General features: G+C 40.2%; 2 protein-coding genes across 2 annotated transcripts; one reads left to right on the plus strand and one right to left on the minus strand.

Annotated features, from left to right (window-relative positions):
- Positions 1 to 12,189: 12,189 nt before the first annotated feature.
- On the minus strand, positions 12,190 to 15,008 carry PVX_092575 (AAA family ATPase, putative; the record flags this gene model as incomplete). Its single annotated transcript, XM_001615457.1, has 7 exons — positions 12,190 to 12,327; positions 12,527 to 12,629; positions 12,759 to 12,790; positions 12,990 to 13,058; positions 13,156 to 13,262; positions 13,448 to 13,744; positions 13,871 to 15,008. The coding sequence occupies 7 exons, from the start codon at positions 15,006 to 15,008 to the stop codon at positions 12,190 to 12,192; spliced, it is 1,884 nt and encodes a 627-aa protein (XP_001615507.1).
- A 2,074-nt stretch (positions 15,009 to 17,082) lies between these two features.
- Positions 17,083 to 19,083, plus strand: PVX_092580 (hypothetical protein; the record flags this gene model as incomplete). Its single annotated transcript, XM_001615458.1, has 1 exon — positions 17,083 to 19,083. The coding sequence occupies one exon, from the start codon at positions 17,083 to 17,085 to the stop codon at positions 19,081 to 19,083; it is 2,001 nt and encodes a 666-aa protein (XP_001615508.1).
- Between the last annotated feature and the right edge of the window lie 313 nt (positions 19,084 to 19,396).

Below are 19,396 nucleotides of genomic sequence, written 5' to 3' on the forward strand. Positions count from 1 at the left end.
AAAAATAGGAAAAAAAAAGTCATAAAAAGGTCATAAAAGAGTCATAAAGGAGTCATAAAAGAGTCATAAAAGAGTCATATAAAAGTCATAAAAAGTCAAAAAAAGTCATAAAAAAGGTGATAAAAAAAAGTCATAAAAATGTGGTAAAAAAAGGATAAAAAATTAGAATAAATTAGAAAAAAAAATATAAAAAGTGCGCTTAAAATTGTATAAAAAGGGTTACAAACATATGAAACATGTGGTAAAATAATATATCTCTGCCAATGAATTTGTTAAATAGAGAGAAAAAAAAAAATGGAAACATAAGAACGCAAAAAAAAAGAAATGTAAAATTATTTGTACGACTTATCCACGTATGCAGAGTGGGCATATATATATATATGCGCACCGGGGGTGGCAAATACGGACGCATATATATAAACCAACATATGTACATATAATATCCCACAGGGCAAAATGGAACAAATATAGATGAAAATAAATTACAATTCTTGCTGTACTGTACTATATTATTCTACCTGTTATATTATATGCCGTGTGGCGTATATTATGCCATGCACTGTATGGTAAGCGCTCGGCGATAAATCTACGCGATAAATCTACGCAATAAATCTACGCGATAAATCTACGCAATAAATCTATGCAATAAATCTACGCGAAAAACGCTAAATGCTATGCATGGAAACGCTGAATCGACGAGGGCTTAACTACATGTACGTAGATTATGCCCACGTTGCACTGACGTATGCTCAGGTTATATGCCTACATCTGATCGCAACTGCATCTGTACAGTGCAGGTCTCCGTATATATACGCAAATAGGCAAACGGGTAAATAGGCAAACAGGCAAATAGGCAAAAAGGCAAATACGTAAACAGGCAAACAGGCAAACACGTTGGTGTTTCTCTAGGGACGAAAATTGCAATTCGTGAATCTTCCCCGTGGTCTGTATTAAACGAAATTCGATATGTAAAAACAGGTAAAAAACGGGTAAAAAATAGGTAAAAAAAAAAAAGGGTAAGGTAAAAAACGGGTAAAAGAAATGCAAATAAAAGGCAAAAAAAAAGGGGTAAAAAAAGGGTAAATAAATATGCAAAAAGGAGGTAAAAAAAAACAGGTAGAATTAAAAAAAAAGATTAAATCCAATCCAATTCTTCAGTTTACATAAAGTGGTAAAAATGTATACATAATAATATTATGTTATATACACGGATGATACCCACGAATAGAATAAACTGAGAGTAAAATTGTATCTTTAATGCATGCCACATTCATAAAAATATAAAGAAGTAAAATAATTCTCTAAAATTAAAAAAAAGGTAATGAATAAATAATACATCTAAAAAAAAAAAAGCTCGATTTAATTAATATTTCTTTTTTTTTTAAATTAATTTTTTCAAATTTGGAGTAAATTTTTTTTAATTTAATAAAATGAAAAAATAAGCAAAGCAATTTTAAAATGTATAGAATAGAATTTTCTTTTTTAATTAATCTAAAAAATCTATTACATGTATAACGGGACGACAACAACTATTTTCTCTTCTCCTCGCATGAAGTTAATGCAGTATATACCATTTTTTTCCCTCGTCGGTAGTGTAGGTGTTGCAATGGTACAATGCGTATGTATGGTGGGGAGTCGGCAAAGGAATATGCAAGGAGTGGGTGAAGAATAGCGTGCGAATATGTATACAATTTGGTGCAACGTATGCACTGCAATGTAAGGCAGTGTAATTAGGGCAGTATAATTAGGGCAGTATAATGTAAAATGTTCTACGACAAGCGCGTGGTGCACGGGCTAAACGTCTCAGGCGTGTTCACGCAAACGCTTATGCGCATATGTTCGCACGCAGGGCGGGGAGCTCCGGCATGCAACGTAAACTATATGGCGTAAATGTACATACATGTACGTTTACATATATAAATACGTATATGTATAAATGTGGATATACGTAAATATACATACGTATGACATGTACATATATATATATAATTATATATAATTAATTACATATGCATATTTATACATATTCGTATGTACATCCGTGCGCACCCGCTTATGTGCCCATGCTTTCCATTACATTCTTACTGGCCCACACGCGAATGTACAAAATATACATGCAGCTTTTGCTTACAATGTGGGGAGTTTTGTACAGCTTATTTCGCGGCATGTATTTTTATACATATATAAATACACAAAAAAAAAAGGGAATAAAAAAAAAAAAGTGACGCGTTGTTGGCACTGGAACTGTATTTTATACTACACTACTGTGTTGTTTTATATATTCATTTGTTCGTTCACTTTCGCGTAACGCGTGATATGTAGATACGAACGTGGCGCGCGGTGGGTGAAGAAATTAAAAAAAAACGATGGAAACAACAACGCATATATATAGTGTTGTAAACGTTACATGTATACCTACTCATAGGTACATGCTTATGCATACGTGCGATATGCGCACTTTATTTGTACGTATGTACAACAACGCGGCAACTACGCAACGCGTGTATGGAAAAAAAAAAAAAAAAAAAAAACGACTTAAATCTTAAATGAACGATCGTTTGGACACTTAAAAGTGCTGCGACGCGTGACGCATATATACGCACAGGAACGAACAAACAAATAAATGAAAAAGGAAAGAAACAAACGAAAAACAAATGAAGGAACAAACGCACAAATGGTGAATAAACGCAATACATACATAGCATAGCATACTAAGATGCATTTATATATATGCATACAGCACATGCGCGCTCTTTGGAATCTCCCGCTTGAATTTTTCAAAATTTCCCTTTCAACACTCTTGCGAACATAAAAAAAAAAATAAATAAATAAAATAAAAATATATAAAATAATGTAAAATAAACTTAATTTAATTTGCTTTAATTTGTTTTAATTCAGCAAAAGGGTTTTCCCTTTTTTTTTTCGTTTATTTTCGCTTTTTTCACAAAACATGAATTTATAAAATGAATTTTTAAAATGAAGAAATTAACTGAGGGCATATGTAATGGCACAAATGATGCATTTCGCTGAGCATACATTCACTCGTACACATACGTGTGGATTGTGCGGATGTATAAAAATGAACATGTATGCACAACACGTACGGCCTTTGCACGTATGGCCTTTACACGTATATATAGATGGCTTTAATCTGCGCGTTCAACTTATCCTGTGGTGAACGTACGCATAGGCAATCCCCTATTTACCTGGTGGTGGGGAGCAGCGCGAATGGCTTTACCCAAATGTAGGTTTATTTATGCATATATGCACAAATGCACAAATGCATACGGGTGTATATTCGTGTATGTACAAAATTATAAATTCACGAATATACAGATGTATTTTCATGTATCTGCGTGGCATATGCATACATGTACATCTGCACACCGAGATGAATTAAAAAAAAAAAAAAAAAAAGACCATGGGTTGCACGCCGCTTGTACACGTTTATACGCAGGGGCATATGCGCATGGGCATGTTCACCACCACAGTGCGATTATAATGAAACAGAACAAGCACAACAAGTTGTGAACGAGCCCAATTCATTCGCGCATACGTTGTTTACACGTTGTGCGTAGTTTGCATAAAGCGAGGTAGACTTCCACATGCACAGACGCGTTTGCGCTCATTTGTATGCGCGTCGCATCGATCACGTCGCCACTTCCGCTTTGGTAAAAAAAGCCTCCGCGCTAACGTAGCATGGAATGAGAGAAGCCTTCAGAGCAGCTGCTATATATATGTGCTGTGTGAAGGTAACAGGTACACATACACAAGCACGTGACAAAGGGTGTACGTGTGGCCTATGTTTATAGAAACTACTAATGCGTGTATGTGAAGCATCAGAGCTGATGGCAGAACGGGGGGCCGGGGCGCATCGAGCACGTGTAATGATGTAAGCAGATACTAGTAATGCACAAGAATGCCACTACACGATTCACGCTACACGCTATATGCAGTTACGCGTGGATGTGAGAGCGCATATGTATAGGCGGCCGTTTATATGCAGCGAGAGGTTTGCCTTATCGTACACGCGGAGGTACGTACGGACCAGTACATGTGCTTATATGTACGTATGTATACACGTGCTCACGCGCAGGCACCTTTGCATATATCACATATCGATGCTTGTGCAAAACTTCCGGGTAAGCATATGCGAACAAGCCTGAGCAGGTAAGTAGGAAAGGAAAGCTCAAGGGTGTTCTCAAAAAAAATAAAAAAAAAAAGCATATACATATACATGTACATATCTTCACATGTGGTATACTCTTACATGTGCTCTGTATACGTAAGCCACGAAGGCACGGGTGAACGTAAGAGCGAACGTAAGCACATACGTTTTATCTACGGTCGCGTGTACAACGTGAAGAATTTTTTTTTTTTTTTTGCAATAAATGATCTCTTCGGTACGGGAGTTAAATCAAAGATAACAGTATACAGGTGCGAGTTCATTCATGCCATTCAGTCGTGCATAAAGCTCTTTTTTCTTAACTTTGCAATTTACCACATATGCACAAGTAGGTGGAGATGCAGTTATGTACAAGCACATGCATAAGATATAAGTATGTGTGAACAAGTTATTCATATATACAATGACATGAACATATATGTACACGATTATATACATGCACAGTTAACTTTTACATGCAAAAAAGCACCACGTGTGGGGGGAGGAGTTATGTAAGGGAAAAGGGAGCTGTGCCCACCGCCTGGCTGGTTCTCACTGGCTGTATAGTATACCAATTGTGATATTGAGTTGTTTATAAATCTTTTTTTTTTTTTTTTTTTTTTTTTCTATACAATTCACAATTGGGGCGGTCCTCCCTAAATTCACAGTTCAGTAGAATATATGCTCGTAGGTTGATCAGTTTGTGCAACTCAAATTTTTGTAGCGGCAAAAAAAAAAAAAAAAAAAAAAAACACAGCCACAGCTCTGAAACGTTATTTTTTTAAAAATTTGTAACGTCATAAAAGTGACTACAATGATAATCCCAGTAAGGAACTCAAAGTATGTCAGTTTATTCTTTTGCTGTGTTTTTGTTTTGGTTTTTTTTTGGTTTTTTTTTTTTTTTTCGCTCAATCGTGGAAAGTTCTTATGAGAACATAAATTATTGGGCATCACTTTTGCGAAAACGTTTGCGCGAAGGTATGCTTACGTAAATATGTACATGTACGGTTAAGTATATATAACTGCCATATACATGTGGGTGGGCTTTTATGGCCGCGCAGCTGTCGGTGAAGTGGCGTATGCGTGAAAATGTGTACGTTGTTAAGTAAGTTGTTATGCACGTTGTTATGAACGAAGTTATGAACGAAGTTATGAACGAAGTTATGAACGAAGTTATGAACGAAGTTATGAACGAAGTTACGCGCAGAGGTACACAAACACGTATGATTATTCACGCGTATGTTTATTCACACGTATGCTTATTATTCACACGTATGCTTATTATTCACACGTATGCTTATTATTCACACGTATGCTTATTATTCACACGTATGCTTATTATTCCCACTTATGTGCGCTTTTTTTTGTTTCCTTCTGTTCTTCCCATTACAACTTGTAATGCGTTGCTACTGCGTCGCCACTCAGTCGTTTTTGCCGAAGGATCAGAAAGAACAACAAGGCTAACAGCGCGCGCGGAGGTGCAAGTGGGCACATGTACACGTTCGACAAATGCACTTAGAAAAAAAAAAAAAAAAAAAAGGCAGACACATGTACGTACAGGGAAGGCAGCAACTATTGCGTCCGCTCTATTGGCCTTCCACGCATACGAAATGGTTCACTAATCAAAATGTAACACTGTTGTATGCAGTTTAATGAAAAAAAAAAAAAAAAAAAAATGTATCTCATATTTTGATAGTATCCCCACTCGCGTAAGTTCAGTTGTCTTCTCTATTTCTTACCCGTGTGTAACGTATAGGATAAAAAAAAAAAAAAAAAAAAACACGTCATGCAATTAACAAGTATGCTGTCGAAGCATGCGAAAAGGGAAAATAGCGAAGGGATTAATGGTACGTCGAAATGTTAATAACTGTGTTGACACAGGACAACTGTACCTTTTCGCGTGTCTACTGGCACATTCACACTCACACTCACTGTGTGTTTGTAGCTATATGCTCATATGTGCTTTTGCCAAAGGGGCAATTCGTACATGTGCATGTAGAATATGCAGAGCGAAAAATAGTAGACTAGGTGTAGCGAAAATATTTGGCTGTCCACATGTAAGCACCCGTTTGTGCATGCACGGCACTTATGCGTAAAATTAATTCACGTAAAGTGGTAAAAAGCGAAAGGTTAAGCAGCATGCGCGGGTCGCCAAAGGGGTGGTAAATGGGGAAGGCGAAAATGACGCATGAAATTGCTTGCAGTGAAGCTTAGCGTAGAGGTATGTAAGGGAATGCTTTCGAGCAATACGAATTTGAAAAAATTTCTTTTTTTTAAAAAGAAGCTACCGTTTACCGTTGTACAGTTGGGGTAGTCATAAACGAAGGTTTCTTTTATTCGAAAAATGAAGAATAAAGAATAACATAGCAGTGATCGAGCATAACGTCTGCCCCTGAACGCACATATGCGTGTGGGTACGCGTGCCTAAGTAGGTGTAGCGAACATAGGGGCACTTTTCTTCGCGTCTATCTGCGCGTGAATGAACGTTTTCTCGTGTCCACCGATCTCACACGAAATAAAAATGAGTGCTCGAATAAACAAACGCACAAGGAGATGAATGTGCGGTGTGAGAAGCAGGGGAAAAATGGAGAGAAAGAGTATGTACATGTGCCTGAAGGCGTGAAAGTCTCTCTGCAATAGAGAAGCAAAATATGCCCGCACTTGCAGTACGTAGGTTCATTTACTCACGCATGCGGTTAAACATGCGTGCAATCTACGTATGTATGCCGAGAAGGAAACACAAGGGGAAGTAGTTCGCCCCGCTTCTCTAACTCTCGTTAACATGTATTCTCTTTTCGAGCGAAAGCTCCTCAATTTAAGGCGAGAAAATCGCAAAGGAGAGGTAAAAATTTTGGGAAAACTTTGGATGAAAAATGCTAAGTAGAAAACACAAAAGGGTAAACGAGAAAGGAAATGGAATTGTAAGGCGATAAAGCAGCAAGGTAGTAAACTGGCAAAATGGTAAAAATAAGAAAAAGAATGTTTTGTGATAAATTAATCCTTCTGATGTCGAATTTAGCTTTTGCCAATTGTTCAACTTAAAGAGGCACACTTTTGCACTTTAAGAATTGAAGAGAGGAAAAAATAAAAAATAAAAAAGAATAATAAAAATGGAAGAAAAATAAATAAATAAAACAAGATGCGAAAAATGAAGCGAGAAAAAATGGAAAACGCGAATCTGCAAACATTCCAAGTAAATCGGGGGACACACTCCTAGTGCATCTCCGCTAGCGCAGGTTCCGGCCGTATGCCGTTGCAAGGTGAGACCAGGTGAGCACGGGACGGGGCGGTATATAAGGGTACTTTTTTTCGTACCTATATATGAGCCTTCTTCTCACGCGCGTACTAGTACACGGTTCTCACAGGTGCACATGTAAAAAAAAAAGCTAGTGCAAAAAAGAAAACTTCCCCGCTGTTCATGGGGCCAATTCATGAACTACACTCCTGCAGGGTGACTAAGCTGCGAAGCGATTCTTCCACTTGTTTAAATAAGAATTGCACAAAAGTTTAAAACATTTGCGGACTGACCGAGTAAGCGCAGAATCGGCGTTCGCCAAATGTACATCAGTAAAACAAAATGTAGAAAAAAACAATTTGACTTGGCTCAGATGTCATATTTTTCTCTGAAGGTATCTCTCTAAATGCTTATGTGAACTTATATACATAGGTATATATATTTTTTTTTAAAAAAAAGACCTCAAAAAAGGGAATCTTTCACCACTTGTTAGCATGTTAACAGTTTTGTAAACTGGAGTAGATACATGCATTGTGTGCATAAACATGAGACAAAAAAGAAATAAAAGAAAAAAAATGAAAAAAAAAAATTAACTAACTATATATATAAAGAGAGCAAGCAGCGACATTACGGATTATTTTTACGAATACCAACAGCACCAACCGCGCCAACAAAAATGCCAAAACGGGGCGTTTTTCTTTTTCTCCGTTAAAATGTAAAAAAAAAAAAAAATGCGTACACGAAGTTATGCATGCATGTATATGTATGCACGTCTCCGGCCAGGATAACTCGAGTTCACGGGGCCAAACTGGCCAAGCTGCCAAACTGGCTAAGCTGGCAAGCTGACTAAGCTGACTAAGCGTGGCCTAACTTGGCACGATTTAAACGCCCCTACGGTAGGTGCACAAAAGGGTACGAATGCGCGCTCATGCATGTGCAGTGCCCCTCTCCTGCGACAGCTCGTTCTTGCGAGAGGGGCGGTGCATTCACCAGGAAAAGGAAGCGAGTAGCCATGCATGCGAAAATGTATAAATATATAAAATTGCATACATGTAAGTGCATCTACATAGCTAAAAAAAAAAAAAAAAAACGCATCTTCTTCGTGGTGTAACTTAACTGGAAACGAATACATATGAGAAAAAAGGGGTGTTAAAATGGCCCCGTAAATGGATCAAAATAGCACATTGCATGTTCGTATCCCCGCACGACATACTCGGAAGCATGTGTGTTGAGTGCGATGTGCCTCTACGGAACTCTTTCCAAACGGAAATAGAATTACGCACATGATAAGAAAAAAAAAAAAAAATCGCGCTTAGCACATTGTTACGTTGTTATGGCTAGCCAGCTTATAGAGGCTCCAGCTAAGAGGTAAAAAAAAAAAAAAAAAAAAAAAAAAGCTGTTCAGATAAAAAATTTGCAAAATAGGCAGCCATGTACATTGCGTACTCTCCCGCGGACAACCTCACCAGAGTGTACTTCTGCAAATGGGGAATTGCAAAATGTGAGGTGGAAAAAAAAAAAAATTCTCCCTTTATTTACTTCCTCCAAAATGAATAAACAGCTTTTCCAACTCGTTTCAGTTTCAAAAAGTTAGCGAAAGCAGTAACCGCGCGAAGGCGTGTAATTTTGCTAAATTCCCACGTAGGGGATGAGCTTCTTTTTAGGAACGATAAAACCTATGTTGAATTCGCTACTCCTTTGATATAGCTAGGAATATGTAGGCAAACCACGAGTAGCTCGTGTGCCACAATCATTTTGCTTCATTCGTACGGTTAGCATTTCCCCCCAGCGGAGGGGGACTCCGCATCTATAACGGCTTCCACACCGAATGTGCAATTATCTAAATGTTTTTGCCTTAAAATCCGTAAGAAAAAAATATATTCCCTTTTGCTCGACACTTTGGCAGGGTAAATATGTTCCCACCCTAAAATGTAGCTTTCGCGCAAAGGTGTAGATAAAGCAGCAGGCGTTTTGCGATTCTGTGGTGAACTGATTCCCCCAAAAAAAAAGAAAAAAAAAACCTCAATTTTGAGCCTCACAAAGGTTAGATGTTATTAGAGTTATATTGTGTTGAAAAAAAAAAAAAAAAAAACTACAATTCTTATCAAATTTTTTTTTTAAAAAAACAAAAAAGGGCCCTTAAACTGGCACATACGAAAAATGCGCAGTAAAAATGGATAATTTTTTTTAAGCGATAAGCCAGGCTATTTTTACTACTCTCCGTTTTAGCTGAACGACAGTTTTGAGCTAATTTCTGCTCATCCTTCTACGTAGATGTGTAAATTTGATTCTTACTAGATGTGAAAAATTCATGGGTGAATTTAAAACGTATTTTTAACCTACTTAATCTTCTCATCAAATGGAAAGAGCGGTACAAAAAGGGGAGAAAAAAAAAAAAAAAAAAAAAATCTGTTTAATTGTGCGAATCGCGTGGGGGAAAAGTTGCCTCAACCTCAACGTATATGAAACTGTTCCCAGAGATGAAAGCGAGCTGAACGCGAGGATGAACACTTTTACAACTTTTCTCCGGCGTGCATGCAGGGGAGGGGGGGCTCAGCCGCCTACCCCTTTGCATATACATATATATACAAATACGCCGTACTATAAAACTATTTTTGAACTGCCCCCATTTTTTCCGGCGCGCCCAAGTGGAGGCATAGGCACTATACGGCGAAATGATCTAAAAAGGGGAAGGCACCAGGAGCCGAACTGTTTTAACCCATATGTATTTATATATGCATAGTACACCTTACCACATACAACTTTTATTTAAGCCTTTATATAATATATTACCACTTTGTGAAGTTCTGCCTTAATACTCCTCCCTTCAACAGAAAAAAAAAAAAAAAAAAAAAAAATCTACGCTGAAAGGGAATTTTTTTTACACAACTTTTTACGTCGATTTGGCTTTACTTCTTATCTTTTTTCTCGAGCACCACTGGACATGACTACTACTATACATACGTATGTTCATATATGCATGTAGCTATGCGCGTGGGCAGATGAACCCACCCCTTCAGGGGGATGACAAATAATAATTTAAAAAAAAAATAATCGTAACACGCATATCAGAACGTAGATTTGTGCAAAATTTTTGAGCTTTCTTTTTACAAAGGGGTAAGCACATCTGATGAGCTGCCGTTTTATCTGAGTTGTAGTAAGCTCTAAATTCGAAAAAAAAAAAAAAATATATTTCTCATGAGTTAGAATCGCTTAAGTTTGCAAATAAAAATGCATGTAAGTTTTATTTTGCATAGATGCGTAGTACTTGTAACACTTGAGCGTGATGTGACCCTTTTCCCAACTTAGTCGTTTATGCCGGGCCAACAGCACAGAAAATAAACGAACGAGGCGAACGTTTTTTATTTTTTTACTTTTAAAAGGGGAGCTTTTATACCCATGCGGTAGCTAACGACGCAACATTTAAAAGAAAAAACTTTATGTAGAGGTGTAGTGCCATGCTAAATGTGGCTAGCAGTTTCACTTCGCCCCTCTTCAAGGAAGAAATAAAAATGGGGCCAACAAAAAGGTACATATATTGGATGCATATATAATGATATGTATATCCCCCCCTTATTTTATTTCATTCCTGGGAACGCGAAATAGTCATGAAGTTTTACCCATGTTGTGTAATATTAAACAGTCGAATTTTTGAAAAAAATCTGAGCTGTTCGGCCATTTTATGCAGCTTCAGTAGGGCAGTTCTTTCTTCGAACGTTGGAACAAAGCCACATTTTGCCATAATAAAAAAAAAAAAAATTTTAAGCAAAAAAAAGGCGCAGAATAGCGCAAAGTAACATGAAGCAAATGCGCAGCCCCTGTGTTGCTAAATCACGCTTCACCATTTTTAAACGTTTGCAGGGGCGCGAATTGGCCACGTTTACGCGTTTTCTCTCGACCAGCGCAGCGTTTGCGCTGTTATTTTTGGCATCAAGCGTGGAAGAAGCGGCCGCTCATGAGTACCCACGTGCATAAATACGTATGTACCCTCTCCCACACATATGCATTGCCAAATGGGGAAAGAAATAGTAAAAGATGGTCCCTGTGTGCGCATTTTTCCAAGGCCACGCTCGTCAAACCCACATAAAGGTATTTCCCCATTAATCGCGAAAAGGAAAAGGCAATATAAATTGCATTCGGTTGAGAGAAAAAAAGAGGCTTATGTAGAATGGTCGGTATCACCTCCCTTTTGTTAGCTCATTTGTGGTCGCCCGATTCGGCGGGTACATAGGCAAAATTTTACGAGGCATTAAAAATTGACATAAAATGTTACATAGAAAGCTAGCTAGCTAGCTAAAAAAAAAAAAAAAAAAAAAAAAAATATTTTAAGCTATTCCATGCTGCGAAATGTCTACCAGTGTGTTATTCCAAAATGCTACAGCGTGTAAGCATTTATTCACGTTTTGTTAAAAGGAGGCACAAAAGACGATTAGTCTGCATTTTATGAACATCTTAATGATGGTAAGTCGGCAAAGGAACCCACACAATTGTGACAAAATAAGATAGCTTTACTGTTTACACGAAAAAAAAAAAAAAAAAAATTACTCTTAAAAAAGCTAGATGAATTGAAAATTTCGCAAAAAGAAAAGGAAACAACGGGTGCATCACATAATGGACAGTTACCCACATAAAAAAAAAACAGGCGAAACGGTGAAATGTCCGAGGAGCTATCCTTGCTGCGTCGATTCGTAAATGCAGTGATGCTTCTGTGCAGCGAGGCTTCTATGTTTGTATGCTTGTGTGCGTGCATGCCTGCATACCCCGCGTGAGCGAAGGTGCCACGGAAAGGCTACTTCTTTTGGTCCAGCAATTTACTTTTATTTAGAACCTCCTTTTGAATGGCCCTCTGAAGGGCCATCAGAAAATCCACCAGAGAAATTAAAACCTTCTGATCGTTATTATTTGTCGAATTGTAAAAGCGTAGGGTCTGCAAAGAAAAGTTAGCCGCAATGATAGAACAAAACATTTTGCGCCAATCAGTGTCACCCAGGGGTCATAATTTCTCTTTACATGTTTGAATCACACGGAACTTAAATATTTGTTACTCTCTTGTGTTGATTTTCCATAGAGAGAGTTTTATGTGGAGAGGTTCAACGTTAGCATGCCCCGCGTTCCTTTCTCATTACCGCTTGGCAGAAGTAGGCGTATGCTTGGAAGGGAACTCTCCTCAAGCAGCGGCCACTGAAGCCGTTGCTCATCCTGGCGCACTTCATCAGTTCGGTTCCGTAGCTGCGGGAAAGCGGGCGAGGGGGAGCAGGTTAAAGGTGAGTCGAAAGAAGGGTAATTCTCGGGTGGGGATTTCCCATTTGCCATTTCGTGCCCCCCTCAAAAGGGTATCTTTTTGCACGCAGCCGTTACATGTATTCCTCCGTCTCCTTCCCCGCTCCGTTCTACAAAGGGAAGAGAAAAAAATATGGGAGTGAGTCTAAATGGGCTCATCCATATAGGGTGTGAACTATGAGGGCGCTTGAAATGGTATGAAAATGCAATGCGATTGAAGCGGTATGAAAACGCAATGCGGTTGAAACGGCTTGACAACGCAATGCACTTGAGGCGGCATGACAACGCAATTCCCTGCAAGTTACGCACCTTGAGCAACTTCTTAACTCGCTCATAATTTGGAACCTTCGAGGAAAAGTGAATTATCCCCTTCTCCATCTACGCAGTGAAAAGGAGTCGAAAAAAATGGACGGGCAATGATAGAGGTGTACACATTTTGCACACTTAGCGAGAGGTTACACTTTTCTGATGATACCAATTCGTCGATGCAGTCCTTGTAAATCTCGTATCTGCATTCTTCGTTTGGCAACCCGATGAACTGCTTTAGGTCTACCCTGTCGATGAAGGCGTCGTCGATCATTTCTGAGAAGCGGTGGGCGGTGAGAAGTGGTGAGTGGATCGAAGTGGTGAGTGGATCGAAGTGGTGGGCGATGGGCAATGTATGGAGGACACTCTGTAGGGGCCACCCTCTAGGGGCCTCTCCGCAAAGGTGCCATCGCGAGCGCCGCATTTACAATTGCGCCACCAAGGCGCGCTCTCTGGCACACCGGAAAGGTTCGACGTGGTGAGCAACAACGTGTTGTGGTAATATTTAAGGGAGTCGATTTGAGTTAGCAGCGTGTTGACGACTCGTATAGTGTCCGAGGGCTCCGTGCTGTCCATGGACCGCCTCCTGTCTGCAGACAAACTTTCCACCTCGTCTATCAAGAGGCAGATGAAAATATCATTTTCGCCGTAGTCCTCGATTATCCTTTTAATCTTGTTAAATAACTTCAGCACTTGCTTCCCCGATTCGCTAAACCATTTGGAGAACAACGTGTGGGTGTTCAGCTCAATGAGAACGCCTGCAAAGATAAGTGAGTGTGGATCCCCATGGGGGAAATTAGTAGGTTAGAAAAAAGAACCAATTTGCGCACACACAGGTGTACATATTTATGGACAACCCCCCCTGTGCGAACTGTAAGCCGGACCTGTCGCATATATATTTGACAGGCGAATGCAAATCTTGTTGGCCAGAGCTTTACAGAGGGAAGTTTTCCCCGTTCCTGGAGGCCCATACAACAACACAAGGTGATTATAATTAATTAAATTGCGATCAATTTTTTTGGTAGCAAAGAGCATTAAAGCAGAAACATATTCGAGTAAATCTCTTTTTATATTTTCCTCATAATATAGACTGTCCCATAATTTATGAAACCGTAAGTGTGGTAAAATGTATTGTGAAAAAATGGGCACTCGCTTGCCAGCTTTCTTTTTCTCTTCGTCAGTATTTTCCCCGTCTTGATCTGAACGTCCTTCATTTTCACTTGCTTCGTTAAATTGTTCCTCCACCAACTCGTCATTTTTGTAGTACGTAACTACATGTACAATGCAACAGAAGTTTGGCAATATTACTGGATCTTCCTCCATGGACGATGCCGATTTTTCACCTATCATGGGGATCGTAAATAGTAGTTTTGATCCCGGTTTTAAGTTTTCTTTATTCTGTATTTCGTTATATTGGGTAGATGCATGTGTAGCAGTTTGTGGAACGGCAAGAGGGCCAATTAGGGGGATGTTGCTGTGCCCATTGAGCAGGTACTCTCCTTTTTGTTCCCCCCAATGGGTAGTCGTATTTGTCCCATCACAATTGGGGTTCCGCAAAAGGGTTGTGTTTTTCGTTGACGCATCTTCTTTTCTTGGCCCTTCCGTGGGATGGGAATTCTCCCAACCGGGTAAACCACAATTGGGCGCATTAGCTAGGTGGGCGTCCGAATCGTAACATGAGTTCAGCTCATAAACGGAGTAATGCGTAGTGCTGAATTTTTTATACATTCCATTTTGGTGATTTCCGTAATTTCCGTAATTTTCGAAACTTTCGAAATGTTCGTTGCTCTCCTTCACTATTTTGATTGGCACAGCTGGCTCAATAACTATATAGTCGCAGGAGTTGTTCAACTTCTCACAGTTTATTTTTTTTGGATCGTGCCGCCCTAACGTTATGGTTATTCCTAGGGAGAACAGCCACTTGTGGGCTGCCGTCTTTATTACTTCGTCAGATACGTCCTTTTCGTCTTTTAAACAAATTTCGCAGCACAGGGGGATTCGCTTCTCCTTGTGCAGGTTCATTTTGGTGTGTGCAGCGAAAAGGGGGGGAGAAGTCGAAGGAAAGAAAGAAAGAGAGGAAAAAAAATACTACACCTAAAAGGAGCACAACTTGACGTTTCACAGTACCGTTTGGATCGCTCTACGATGATTTTCCCCAAAGTAGACTTTAAACGGTATGCACATTTTAGCTAAACAAGGGGGAGAATAAGCCTCCACTACATTTTTAAAGATTTCCCCTTTCGAGGTAGATGCTCCCAATTGGCTTGCGCCCCTTTTTGCCACAATGTTTACAGTAAAATAAAAACCGCACCGCTCCTTCTCATTTTAGCATTTTTCGGGGAATGCCCACTCTTCGGATCGCCTACCAAACGTGTGCGTGGAGGGCCAATACCAAAGTTTCGCCCTGCCACATGCAAACGCACATTTGTGTGTAACCCGTTTGACCTGTAAACGCGTAAAGGTCAATTCGCGCGCGCAGGTGAGTGCATAGAAAAAAAAAAAAAATTCAAGCGGTGTACATACCGCGATGAGTGGTAGCCCACTTATGCGATGCCATTTTGTCCGAACTGTGTAAAAAAAAAAATAAAAAAAAATCGCAGCTTAGTGATTAGAGCATAGTAATTGCAGCTTAGTGAATGCAGCTTAGTGATCACAGCTTAGCGATCGCAGCTTTGTGACCTCACCTCCGTTTCAACTTTTCGAGCAATCATTAAGGCCAAAAGGTAAGCCAAACTGGGATAGCAAAGCAAAAATGAGATAGGTGGCCCAGTTACGCTAAACAGTTTTTACAGTGGGAGGAATTTCCCCTATAATGTAAAGACCCCAATCAGATGTAGACTCAAAAGGCGTGTGCATAATTAGGAAAGCGATTTCGTTTTGCTGCTCAGCTGTGGGGACTCCACGTGACTTCCTTTAAATGTCAACATGCACAAATGGAATGCCAAATTGACGTGGCGGTCAGGCGGTCACAGTGTTGAGACCCACCTGGAACGTTTGCACTACACCCCAGTGTGTCACCTGCTTTCACCCGTTTGTCGCTATGACGTATATCCACACGAAAGCCGCAAAAATGAATGGAAAAGAATGGTTCACTTTTTATGTGAATAATAGGGTCCCTTCAAAAAAGCTGCCATTTTTACATTTTAAGTGGGTTGCAACTCGGTTGGAAGAAAAGCGACGCCCTCGTCGTGATAAAAATTTAAGGCGCATAAATGGGGGAGGAATTCCTACCTTATGTGGGCATATGTACCATCATAGGGGGCCCATCTTACTAAAATGGTGGTAGCATAGGTACCTTGCAAGTGCTGACTTTGTTAGCTGTAACTATGTCTACATGGGAAAACCTGCGACCATGCGTGTGCATGCGTTTTTATAAAATTTGTAAATAGAAAAATGAGAGTATGGTGGGATGTTTCCGCGCGGAGAACAAAATTGGAGAATTTTCTTCGTGACAATATTTTTGCGAACGGCCAGCTTTTCGAAAAAGCATGCAACTACTCTTTTGCTACGCAGCCACGCGTCTTTTTTTTTTCAGCCCTTCGATGGTGAGAAAATGAAGAGGACGTTTCGTACACCACGGCCTGAGGCTCTATATGGGATTACATTTTTCCTCCTTTTTTTGGCCCATTTTTTAAGCCTTCACCTGATCATCTCCCCCATGCGTTCGCCTCAGAACAGCTCTATTTTTCATTCGACAGAAAAAAAATGGCACAAACTGGGGGCACCTCATCACCCCCCTTTTGCGATAACAACGGAAGTTACACTTGTCCACCCGTTGCTTTAAAAAGTTAAAAAATTAAAAAAGGGAAAAAAATGCCAAAGCAGTTCTCGTAACAGGCAGCCAATTTGCGCGCAAGTTTGGTGAAAAAGGTGTACATGGAAAAAAAAAAAAAAAAAAAAAAAAAAAAAGCTAGCTCATCATGAACAATTCTTTTTCGGCAAAAATACGCACAAAGGTACATGCTGTAACGAATGTGTAAACTGAAAAATAAAAAGTAAGACAAATCGCAGAAAAGAAAAGAAGCTCGTCAAAAAAAAAAAATAGAATAAATAACACAAAACGAAGAGACACTTTTGCATTACACAACAAAATCAAATGAAAATTCTTCGAATTGATATGTTGTCAACGGACAGCGAATTGAGCGAATCAAATTTTTACTCGGATGGCCAGGGGAAGGGCTTAAAAAGGATGGAAAAAAAAAATACGAATTGGGGTTTGTACAACCCAGGCAGTGATGTAGACAGTGACAAGGAGTATTTTAGTGACTGTTTTGAAGCAGGCACCAAAGAGTTGCCGAATGAGGGGGAATTTTTTAACGAAAGTGACACCCCTGAGGAGGGTAAAAAGTGCACGCTTGACAATCGTGCAGGTGACAATCGTGTAGGTGACAACCGCGCAGGGGATAATGGCACAGAGGACAGTGCCGCATGCGGCCATGGAGACGACGACTTAACGAGCGATTTGGAAAACTTCCAAAGCTTCGACTTAAGCGCGTCCGACGTGGACTACAAAAGACTTGGGGAAAAGGAAAAAATTTTCGAGCAGTACAAAATTAATATAAGAACAGAATCGGACATATCTTTTGAGGAAGAAAAAAGTTTTAGCCACAGCATAGAACTAAGCGACAACGCAGAAGAGGTGCAAAGTAGGCCATTGCACTTTTATGGCGAAGAGTCGAATGACAAACTGTTAGGAAGTGCAGAAAGAGGGGAGCATTCTCTCGATCTAAGAAATGATTCTGAAAGTGAAGTGGGCGAAAGGAGTGACCCTTTTGAAGGGGCAGAGGGGTTAACCAGGAAGATAGATGATTCAAATGAGGAGGAAACAGAGGGGGAGAGGGAAAATCACAGGAAGGACGAAGCGGACGTGGAAGAAGAGCCAAATGAAAAACAAATAGACACAGGAACAGATGAGCAAGACGGAGAGAGTGAATCCGGGAATGACACAAAATTTGGCGAAACGGAGAAAACGGTGGAGGCGAGCGAAACATCGGAGAGGGGCGAAAATTTTAATTATAGCAATAGTAACTCCAAAAAGGAACACGTGAACAAAATGAGCTTAACCAGTGAGAAAAGGGAAACGATTACTGAGGGGGAGGACCGCCCAGATGGAAATCACTCATTTGTGCTTGTAGGGGGCGTAAGGGATGGGAACCCCTCACACAGGGGTGCAGATAAAGCGGAGAAGCGCGGTGGTGAAGTGAAAGAACTGGACGTGGCAGGAAAAGCGGGCCGTGTGCGAGACGCCGAAAGGAAGCCCAACCGATTCCATCCCCAAAGAAATTCCCCCCTTTTTGACTATTACTCCAGGGGGAAGAACGCGCAAAATGGCGAATGGGAAAGAAACCAGGACAACCAAAATACGTACGAGCTGCTGAGCAGCAGCGCCTGCGAAAAGAGCGAGATGGGGGACTGGCTTAGCAGTGAGCCTGAAAATGGTGATGGGGATGGCGATGACGATGAAATGAACCGTGATGGTGGCAAATATAGGCACTATCAGCAGCAGAACTTTTTTGCCAAAGAGCGGGGCCCCCAATGTCTCTCCCCGCATGGGAAAAGAAACAGCCTGGACAAATCTGGCCAACATAAAATTTTCTTAAAATCACCCCAAATTCGGAAGCAAAATTTTAGTGAGCCCCCTGAACAGTGCAGGCAAAGTGAAAAAAGAAATGCACCTAACAGTAAGGCTGACCATTACATCTACACGTGCAGGCAGAAGAGTCGAGAAGGCAAAAACGACTTTAATTATCCTAATTGCTATATGCCTCCGAAGAAGCCAAATTTATACGGGGAAAAGTTTTATGAACGTAGGAAGATGAGAGCACCCAGAAGTGTGAGCAAGCGGTCGGTTGGCGTTCAGATAAATTTGAAAGCCAAAAAAGAATACAAAAAAAAGGGGAACACGAAAAGCGAATGCTACATTCCAAGTTCCCGAAGGGTGAAGGTAAAAATACCCGTGTTCGAACTGAAACGGGTGGAGATAAAGAATTACGATTTTGATGCAGTTCTGGTGAAGGATGGACGGGTTGTTCCACGGAAAAAGGATCCCGCACGGGAATTTCTCCGGGCCTACATTTCGTACGTGAACGAGCGTTAGGGGGTCCAACATAGGGGCGCGCATGCAATCTGCAAAAGGATTCATCGGAGAAGTAACGGCTCATTTGTGGGGGACTATTTTAAAACGAATTTTTTTCCCGAAAAAGCGGCACATTTTGGTGTACTTCAACGCGGTGCACGTGCTGCGTGGGAAAGGTGCGAATGGTTAACCCTTTTATGAGCACCTATCAAATGTGGTAAATAGAAAAATTACGAAAAAAAGGACTCTCCTCAAAAGTGGAGCGTTAAAAGGAAAGGGGGGGGGAGTGACAGAAGATGGTAGGCGCGCTTCTTTCGAATCTGTTCTAAATGCA

The sequence above is a fragment of the Plasmodium vivax genome, chromosome 9, assembly GCF_000002415.2.
Source record: "Plasmodium vivax chromosome 9, whole genome shotgun sequence".
Lineage (NCBI taxonomy): Eukaryota > Apicomplexa > Aconoidasida > Haemosporida > Plasmodiidae > Plasmodium > Plasmodium vivax.